The sequence below is a fragment of the Myotis brandtii genome, unplaced genomic scaffold, assembly GCF_000412655.1.
Source record: "Myotis brandtii unplaced genomic scaffold, ASM41265v1 scaffold120, whole genome shotgun sequence".
NCBI lineage: Eukaryota > Metazoa > Chordata > Mammalia > Chiroptera > Vespertilionidae > Myotis > Myotis brandtii.
The window spans coordinates 4,702,543-4,713,448 of record NW_005354174.1 but is presented as its reverse complement, the minus strand read 5'-3'; the positions used below and the strand labels follow the sequence as shown (position 1 = coordinate 4,713,448).

General features: G+C 36.2%; 1 protein-coding gene across 7 annotated transcripts in view; it reads right to left on the bottom strand.

The window, feature by feature from the left end:
- Positions 1-10,906, bottom strand: part of DDX42 (DEAD (Asp-Glu-Ala-Asp) box helicase 42) — a 35,964-nt gene that overhangs the window by 14,678 nt on the left and 10,380 nt on the right. For 6 of the 7 annotated variants that reach the window (XM_005858642.2, XM_014532158.1, XM_014532161.1 and 3 more), the window contains 4 exons: positions 9,773-9,923; positions 6,619-6,680; positions 4,960-4,996; positions 3,975-4,124 (listed from right to left, as the gene is read on the bottom strand). In XM_005858642.2, coding sequence (XP_005858704.1) covers positions 3,975-4,124; positions 4,960-4,996; positions 6,619-6,680; positions 9,773-9,923 — 400 coding nt within the window. Of the gene's footprint in view, positions 1-3,974; positions 4,125-4,959; positions 4,997-6,618; positions 6,683-9,772; positions 9,924-10,906 lie in introns of those variants that run through there. The other variant, XM_014532170.1, reaches the window with a different exon arrangement.

Here is a 10,906-nt window from a genome sequence, read left to right as displayed (position 1 = left end):
ATCAATAAAATATATTTTTTTAAAAAAAGAAAAATAATAAAAAAAGATTTTTAACAACTTTGATGAAGACTAAGGAATTTACAATGCCAAAGGCTTCAGATTTTAAAAGAAAATAGCCCACCCTATAACATTTAAATGTTTTGGAGTAAGCTGTTCACTCACTTAGCTCTAAGCATTTAAAAATATTTCTAATATTTCCTTTGGGGACAGATCTGTGTGTAGAGGAAGTTCTATTCTTTTTAAAAAGATGGAACTGTTTACATAACTTTTAAAAAAGGAATGACCAAGCATTTCCAATTCCAAGGAGGGAAGAAGTAATTTCTGCTACGCTTCATTGCTTACTGTACTAATAATACAAAACAGAAGCAAACCACCACATATGAATTTGGTTAAATGATTTTCTTTTTGACAACATGGTATGTCCACAATAATAAACTTATTTAAGGAGAATCTAAGTCTTTACTAGGTGGTCAAAAATTTCCTAATTCTGGACACAGCCTAATTATCTTTCTATAGCACTATCAACAAAAAGTCTTACAGTTTGCCTTTTAGGCAGGAACTTTTGTTATGAGACCCACAATGCTGCTGCACATAATGGAGTCTTCACCCATTTCCTTTAGTTCTCTTTATCAGAATGGAAGCTCCATGAGCAAGAATTTTTATTTTGTTCACAAATTTTACATATAAACATGTAAATTTTTATATTAAGAAACAGAATGAGAAGAAAGCTACTTTTCAGTAGAAGGGATATCCTTTCTTTACTTCTGGTCTCTCCTGGCAGACTACCCATTACATAAGAACCGGGAATACCCCAGGATGAGGAAGTTTGAGCACTTTGTCAAAGATTTTTTTATTAGATGATTATTTCAAGCACTTGTATGTTTTTCCTTATTGAATTTTCACTCTTTATCATGGATAGTTCTTCCTAGATCAGGTTCAAGTATTTCGTTTTATCTGTCACATGTAAAATACGAAGGCATTATGTGATAGCATTTATGCAAAAGGAAACATTTAGAAAACTGAATAGACCAGTGGTTCTCAAGCTTTTTAGCTTCAGGTACCCTTTACACTTAACAAAAATAGATATGTGGGTTATATCTATTGATATGTACTGTGTTAAAATTAAAATAAAAAATTTTTTAAATTTATTAATTCATTTAAAAAATAACAACAGCCCGACCAGCATGGCTCAGTGGTTGAGCATCGACAGTTCGATTCCTGGTCAAGGCAATTGCCCTGGTGGTGGACTTGATACCCAATGTAAGGGGTGCAGGAGGTAGCTGATCAATGATTCTCTCTCATCACTAATATTTCTCTCTCTCTCTCTCTCTCTCTCTCTCTTCCTTCCTCTCTGAAATCAATAAAAATAGATTTTTAAAAAATTTACAATAAACCCATTACACTTTAACATAAATGCTTTAATAAAAATAAGTTTTGACAACATTGTTTTACATTTTTAGAAATCTCTTTAATGTCTGACAAAAGAAAATGGTTGCTTTCAGCCCAGGAAAAAATCTGGCTCCTCAGAGATACGTGGTTGGAAAAGGGAATTAAGTTTTTATTAACAGCCTTTGCAGATTGTTGTGGATTTTTACTCTTCTTCAATTCTATACTAAAACTTGACAAGAGGTCATTTCTTACAGGTTATTTTCACTGCGTAATCTGAAATCATATCATGAACTTTTACATTCTGTTACATTATAACCAATGAATCTAACGTATACACTTTGAATGGGAGTCTTTATTCATGCATGATTTTGTAACATCATGGACTGGCCATTTTGAAAACACTGGTTTACTGAGGTAGTATGCAGATGATTCAAATGGTAAAATTTCATTATAAACACATATTTTTAAAATCAGTTATCACCATCAATGTCATTACAACAGACTTTACATATAAGAAAGCTGACAAGCTCACTGTGATGAATATGTTTCCAAAATTCTAAGTTTTGTTTGAAAGTTTAAGTTTCTAACCTTGGCAATAAAAACTTGTAATTGTTTTCCTTAAAGTGCCATTCATTTTCTCAAGTAAAAACAATATTCCATGAGAAAAACATCTAGTTCAACTCACAACTCCAATACCTAAATGCTTTATTCTTTTAATATATTTTTATTGATTTCAGATAGGAAGGGAGAGGGAGAGAGAGATGGAAACATCAATGATGAGACAGAATCATTGATTGGCTGCTTCCTGCACACCCCCTACTGGGGATCGAGCCTACAACCTGGGCATGTGCCCTTGACCGGAATCGAACCTGGGACCCTTCAATTCGCAGGCCTACGATCTATCCACGGAGTCAAACCAACTAAGGCAAATGCTTTATTCTTACTTCCCATTGTTTGACAAAGAAAAAAGGACATGTAACGTAAGATCAAGATTTAGTAAATAGTAATTTCTGTTTCAAAGGTATTATTTTAAAAAGAAATATTTTTATTGATTTCAGAAAGGGTGGGGGAGTGAGAGGTAGAAACAATCATAAGAGATAATCATTAACTGACTGCCTCCTGCATGCCCACCACTGAGGCTTACGCCTGAGGCTTACGCCTGCAACCCAGGCATGTGCCCTGACTGGGAATCGAACCGTGGGCTCTTGGTTCATAGGTTGATGTGCAACCACTGAGCCACACCAGCTGGGCTATTTCAAAGATATTCTTAAGTGAAGCTGGCTTTTTTTTTTTTCTTTAACTACGATAGTCTAGCACAGTGGTTCTCAACCTTAGCTGCACATTAGAATCACCTGGGAATCATTTTAAAATCCTGATTTCTGGGCCTCATCCTCCGGAAATTCTGTTTCGTTGTTATGGGGTGAGGCCACAAAATTAGTAACAAAGAAACAGAATTTCCGGAGGATGAGGCCCAGAAATCAGGATTTTAAAAAGATTCCCAGGTGATTCTAATGTGCAGGCAAGGTTGAGAACCACTGGTCTAGCAGGAAAGAGTATATTGACTACAAGAACAGTTGGTATCACTGTCTTTTTTAATCCTCACCTGAGGATATTTTTTTCCATTGATTTTTTAGAAAGAGTGGGAGTGAGTGAGGTGGGGAAGAGTGGGAGGAAAGAGAGAAACATTGACGTGAAAGAGACTGGGGCTGGAGATTGAGCTTGCAACTGTGATATGTGCATTCGACCAGGAATTGAACCTGCGACCCTTCAGTCCACGGGTTGACACTAACCACTGAGCAATCGGCCAGGGCTAGTTACCACTGTTGATTCATGCTAAGGTGTTAGAATAGTTTTATCTACCATTGATTTTAAGCACTGATGCAAATGCTGACACAGTAAACAAAAAGCAAAAATCTTAGCATTATGAAAATTCTTTGACTCTAGAATCCCTGAAAAGATCGTTCCAGGAATCCTTGGACCACACTTGAGAACCATTGTTCTAGATCTAGAATCACTAGGGTATCAAAGGTCTAGTCTGATTTAACCTCGATGAAATACTGATTTTTTTCAAGTGAATATACTGATATCCTCATTTCCTTTTCCTGATTTAAGGAACCTGTAATTCCTGGTACCCCTTTGAAAGAACAGTCTCTTATCTGCTCCATATCTGTGAGAAATAGTAAAGGTTTACAGCAATTAAAAAATAAATGCAGGCCTAACGGTCCATTTTGAAAGGAAGATGGGTAAGTGATCTCACAGAACACCAGTGGTCCACAGACCACCGGTTGGTGACCACTGGTCTAGAAAAGAAGTACAATTTATTGAAAAAAAATTCTTCACATATAATCGAATGTGAACAAGCAATTCAGCTGTACCTTGAACAACATAGGCTATAAAGCCTCAATCACTCAGTTACTTTTTGTTTCAACCACTTAGCAGAGCTGACAAGATCCCAAAGAACAAATATTCTTATGACATAAGGAGTATAAATCAGGAGTACTCAGATATTGAGTACTCAGATATTTTTAACACTGAAGAAACTATTGGCTTGAAACAAGAATCAAATTCATCAAAAAACACCATACCTCTGAATGATCAATGGGAGGAAGAGGATCAATGATTTTTTTGGAAGGTGCAATTGGATTTCCATCACTATCATATTCCAAATTATCTTCCTCTTCCTCTTGAACCACACCAGCAGTTGGGTTCTCTGCCATGTACCGAAAATAAGCTTCCTGCAGGAAAGCACAAGAACATAATCATACCAAGTACAACTGGGAACATTTCTGCTCCTGTAATTAGTGCACACTGTGTACCAGATAATTGCAGTTTAAATACCTACCAAGTAAGAAGACTTTTACTAGCAATGATTCCTTTAACAATAGCAGTACTTGGAGGGACAATCAGAAGAAATGAGTGAGACAGTTAGTACTACAAAATGATTTAACTGAACAGAAGACTTACAAATCTGTCTGCTGCACAGCGTTCCTGGGGTGGGGTGTCTACCTACCCTGCCCAGAGCTGTGGGAACACATGCTGTGGCTTTACCGATCCAACTTTAGAAGGTGCCACTGATTAGAAGGGTCATAAACCTGGAAAGGGGTACTGCTCACTTTGGTTCCCTTCTCACCATCCCATAACTGACCAATGAGAAAAAAAATACTAAAGGACAGTCATTAATGTTCCATCTTGAAATATAAAAATCACAAACAGAACCCCTAGAAAGAGGTAGAGGTTGGATGTTGCTAGAGGCCTCAGAAGATCCCATACTACTCTACTTCTTGATTTATGAGAATACACATTAGTTTGGATTGTAAAAAATCAAGCTGAATAAAGCTCATATTTGTTTTTGACGTCATAGTTGATCAAAAGTTCCATCTTCAACATGGAGGAAGGCCATGTTAATCTTTCTATTACCAATTGGTCACACATGTAGAAAAGGAGCAAGTCAAATGACATTCCCTCCTGAGTATCAGGAATGGCCATTTCAGTGAAGGCAAGCTCTAGCTTGTCCTCAGTGTAGACTTTGTGGGGTAAACATAAAAGATAGAAATCTGCATAGGAACTCACTTGGTCATCTTCCTCTTCAATGTCATCTCGAATACCCCTGGAAAAACAAGCGGAGAAACAAACTTCCCTGCAAATGTTCCACATACCCAGCTCCATACTTATAGCAGATTAGTGTTGAATTCCATACAGCACAGGAATTCTCAACACTAATAACAACAAAGCAGCAATAAGCACACTGTAAACTATCCATCCATCATATATGTGTAATTTCACTCTATATGTGGCAGTTTGCATTTCTTTTGAATGGGGTGCTAGGGTACCCCTAGAAACATCAATTACTAACAAGGTATAAGGAGTAAAAAACTTCTGAAGATATATACCCAAGGACCCTAGCCTTGTCAATCCCATAAAACAAACACCAAGCAGTTGTGAAAAGCATTTTATATTAAAAAAAAAAAAATCCTGCTTTTGGTACACTAAAATAGGTCACAATTTTCTTAATGTCCCCTAGCTCTGGAGTAACTGCATTCAGCTATAGAATACTTGGAGACAGAAAAAAAAAATTAAATCAATTCTTGGTAAGTTTGAGACTAAAACTCCTAAGCAGTTCACCTAGAGAAGGGGACAAACGTCCCTTTGCTGACTCTATCAGGAGCTTTAGAAAGTGTGGTTGCTTAGTTCCCACAACCATCTCTTTCTAATCCAGCCGTGGGCAAACTACGGCCCGCGGGCCAGATCTGCCCGTTTGAAATGAATAAAACTAAAAAAAAAAAAAGACCGTACCCTTTTATGTAATGATGTTTACTTTGAATTTATATTAGTTCACACAAACACTCCATCCATGCTTTTGTTCCGGCCCTCCGGTCCAGTTTAAGAACCAATTGTGGCCCTCGAGTCAAAAAGTTTGCCCACCCCTGTTCTAATCAAACGTTCTGCCTAATCTAGAGCACTTACTCTTCCTAAGGCAAGCTACACCGCCAGTGTAGGCTTACTGAAAGAGGATGAACACACAGTAAGCACCAAAGAGAGGGCTGAAACTCCATATGGCACAGGAACCTTGGGGAGGGCCTGAAGCACTGATTACCAAGCAGAGGGAAAAGTCCAACCATGCCTACTTTTGTCTGGTAGCAAAAACTTTAAGAGGAGTGTATTCAACAAGGGACAGAGGAGAACTCATTTTTTCAGAAAATAATGTATTTCAAGTTCTGACTCATTGCTAAAGCATGGTGTAACTCCTTAAATAAATTAGACTGTTATTTATTAACAATATACATAGTTTTTAAATGGCATAATCACCATTACTTCTCATAATCAACCCTATAGGCATTACCTATTTTTTTATTAATTATGGAACAAAACTCAGAACAGTGAACCCAAACTTTAGTAATTATGCGCTCTTAACTCCAACTGTAACTCATTCTTGAGTTTACTAAAAACAAAACCAAAAAACAAACCAAAAAATGAACAAAAACTACAGAACATCAAATACCATTTTACCAAAAAAAAAAAAAAATGCTTTCTAATTACTGCAAATTTAAAGACTTTTGTCATCTCTACTATCTGTAGAAATGTTATTCAAGATACAGGGGTAACTTCAAGTCAAGAATCTATGTATTTTAATTTTTCCTCTATAAATTTTGAGAGCTATAGGTCTTGCAATAGTTTATTTCAATAGTTTATTTTTATATAATCTTTGTGAGGGAGAAGAAAACAACTTACTTTACGTTTTTCTTTTCCTTATCCTTTTCTTCAAGCCTCTTCATGTCTCTTGCTGCCTGATCCTAATGAAACAAAAGGATGTATACAATCATAGCAACTAAAAAAGAAATTTCTTTACAAAGAATTTTTAGATTCAAACAAATGCCATCATACTTTTAGCTATGCATTTTGACAATTGCATTTGGATGCAATCAAACTACATTTTAACAATTTTCCAGAGAAATACCCAAATGTTATAAGACCTTGGCTATACATGATGTGGGTGACTTTTACCTGCAATTTATAACATGCATAGAAAAATTAGTAAAAATGCTTGGTCACCTTTTTTTTTTTTTTAAGTTAATGAACTAATAGTGGCTGTAAAAGACCTTAAACTTAGGCAAATCAGGCTTTCTCAAGGTGCAGCGTAAGAAAATTTGCTTCACATTATCATTGGGGATAGTAAAAAATGCAGATTTCTGGATCTGGCTGAGGAAAGGTTGCTGTCAATCCAAGTTTAGAAGTTGACACTGACTAGAAGGGTCACAATTTTGTCCCTAGTGGACTTTTGGTGATGTCTATAGACATTTCTGATCATCCAACTTGGGGGCAAGAGGAGTAGGGAAGGAGAGGTCTTTAGTAATATCTAGTGGATAAAGGCCACAGACACTGCTAAACATCCAACAATGCACAAAACAGTCACTACAACAAAGAATGACTGAGCCCCAATAGTTCTGGGGCTCAACACCCTGCTCCAAACCTCCTATATCAGAATCCTTGTGGATAGAGTAAATTGCATGTAGTTTTCCCATTTTCCACAGGCACATTCTTATACAAAGAAAATTTATAATCACTGATCTAAATTAATTCTTTGTTTTATGTGTGAATATCAAGGTTAGAAAAATTAAATTTTCCCAAAGTTAAACACATTCTGCACAAGTTTCTTGTTATAAAGTAACATGAATTTTCCTGACTTCTTTCATTTAAAAAATGCCAGTGTAAAAAACCTGGCATCCTATTTAATCAAGTGGTCCTGACAAAGAGAAATTATTTTTAAAAGAAATATTATAGCCCTAACGCCAGGGGTCCTCAAACTTTTTAAACAGGGGGCCAGTTCACTGTCCCTCAGACTGTTGGAGGGCCGGACTATAGTTTAAAAAAAAACTATGAACAAATTCCTATGCACACTGCACATATCTTATTTTGAAGTAAAAAAACAAAACGGGAACAAATACAATATTTGTATTGGCATGTGGCCCGCGGGCCGTAGTTTGAGGACCCCTGACTTAGACCTTTAGTATTTCTTGGGGGCAGGGCATGCAGTTGTACCACACCTGACGATTTTGCTCCAATGGCCCGATCTTGGTTGCGGGCACATACCCAGTAGGGAGTGTGCAGGAGGCAGCTGATCGATGTTTCTCTCTCATCGATGTTTCTAACTCTCTATCCCTCTCCCTTCTTCTCTGTAAAAATCAATAAAAATATATTTTAAAAAAAAGAAATATACACAATCTATTTTTCAAGGGATTGAGCCACATATAAGATATACAGGGTGGGGCAAAAAGTAGGTTTACAATTGTATGTGAAACATAGATTATTCTTGTATTATTATTAGTTATTGCATTATTTTCCATACGGACAACTGTAAATCTACTTTGGCTCCACCTGCATTTAAGGCTATAATTAAAGTGAAGACGACATAAACAATGTAACATAAGAAATGGCTGGCAAACACTTATAGAACATATTTGTTAAGCCTACATAATTCCTTTTTTGAAACACTGGCTAAAAATAAATCCTCATATGACTGAGAAGAGAAAAACAAAAATCATACCTCAAAAAGTAAAATAAGCCCTGACTGGTTTGGCTCAGTGGATATAGAGCGTCGGCCTGCGGACTGAAAGGTCCCAGGTTCGATTCTGGTCAAGGGCATGTACCTTGGTTGCGGGCACATCCCCAGTAGGAGGTGTGCAGGAGGCAGCTAATCAATGTTTCTCTGTCATCGATGTTTCTAACTCTCTATTCCTCTCCCTTCCTCTCTGTAAAAAAATCAATAAAATATATATTTTTTTAAAAAGTAAAATAAAATCCTCATTTTGAGTTCAATCATAGAAAAATTTATACTGAACATCAGTATACTTTGGCAACAACACTTTCTCCAAGATCAGACAATATCCAATATCTCTGTCCTAAAACCAGTAAGACCCTTTTAGATACTACACCAGAAAATATTCAGAATGATACCATATCAAAAAGATTTAATCTCCAAATTGCTTCAACTACTTGAAATGCCAAGCAACTGAATCTAGGCCATGCTTGGATACTCCCACTCAAAAAGGGTGATGACAGCTTGCAAAAATCAAATCTAAATTTAAACCTAGAAAATAAAGAGCTGATTTTTCTTCTAATTCATCACTAAGGATATCTCAAGAAATAATGAGAAATAAACTCCTTTGAGAAATGTTCATATCTGAAGGTTATATACATATATATAAAGACATCTAAAACATGACAAACCATTTATTGCCTTTACTTCTAGAGAGAATCATTTAATATATTTACTAACTTGCTACCATGATGCAAAAGCACATCTATGTTCTGAATAGTTTTGGTTGGTGTTAGAGGCTCATTTTATTATTATACTTTTGTATGTTTAAAATTTTTCTTAATAACAAGTAAATAATAAATAAAAAGAAAAATCAGAGATGGGGAAAAAAAGGACAAAATGCAAAATCATAAGAGCCTAGTAAGAAGAATTTTATGGAGTAGCCAGAAGTTTCAATTTCTACAGGGAAGTCATGAATGTTGATGATAATGTTGGTAGTAAGAAATGCTAAACATTAAAAGTAGAGAATACAAAATTTGTGATTTTAGCAAGTTCCTTAAATGTAACTACCTTAAATATGTATTTAATAAAATATAGGTTGAATGAGATGTTCATTCCACTTAAGAATATACCAAGAATTATTAAAACAAAACACACACAAAAATGTTGAGCTACTATGTTCAAGGTTTACAGGGCAAGCGGAAGTATATTTAAGAAACTGGTGTATAAGAGCAAAATTCTCCCCCAAAAAGGCCAGAAAACAAATTCTGAATGAGGACTGAAGCACTAGTTTACTTTGAGCTATTTTCTAATTACTGAGCATTTTAACAAAACAGAGTTGATACTTGCTTCCACTTCAGCCATGAATGCCTCCAAGGGATCATCATCGCTGTCAGAATCTGCTGGCTTGGAACGGAATTGCTGGCGGGTAGGGGAGTTTTCAGCAGGAATGTAAGGTAAATCAACATTGCTAGAGTCTTCTTCCTCATCTTCAAAGTATCTGAAAATTAAGATGTGTGACTGGTAAAGTGAATGTTTAGTTTGGGGTCAATGAATCTTTCATTTAACAGAAATGTTTATTATATGTTGCTATTGAGAGATTTAAACTACACAGGTCAAATTAGAGACCTTCAGGCTTTGTCTAAAGACTTCAGTATTACTTAATAATGAAAAAAGTCACAGCAGATTCTCCATTTCAATAGCGTCTGTTCAAATCAATTTCCAGTTGTTAGGTTTTCAGTACAAATTTAGTATATTATTGTTGAATAGATACAGCAAATATAAAGAATGTATGCTATGGGAAAAATTACTTTCAAATGAAATATTAAAAACCTCTAAAATTTTCTTATAATCCTTTAAAATATCTTAGAGACATATTCATAAGGGTAGGGACTTCCATCAGAAGTTCTGGGCTATTTCCTGAGGACCAACAGAAAACTTCTAGAACAGCAGTTCTTAACCTGTGGGTCACGACCCCTTTGGGGGTCGAATGACCCTTTCACAGGGGTCGCCTAAGACCATCGGAAAACACATATTTTCGATGGTCTTAGGAACCGAGACACAGCTCCTCTGTCTCCAGGCGGGTCCATCCACATGCAGATACGCCCACATACAAGTACCCGGCATGATGACACCATTGCACCAACCCCATCACATACACCCTGTACAAATACAGGTGTATGTGACAAGGCTGGCACCATAATGGATTAATGCAGACCAGTCACAAATGTGTAGAGAGCAGCTACTGTGTAGAAAGCAGCTGCTGTGTTGAAAGCAGCTACTGTGTTGAAAGCAGCAGTACTGGAGGTAAAACGACACTTCATGAATTATAATTACTGGGTAAATGTAAAATCATCAACTATTGCAAAAAAAAAAAAAATCTGTACCACGGGAACTTAATCTGGATGCTGATCGGTCTTTTTATATTCAGCTGTGGTTGATGTGAATACTGCCCCCTTGTGATAGTAACAGGTATGTAAAAAA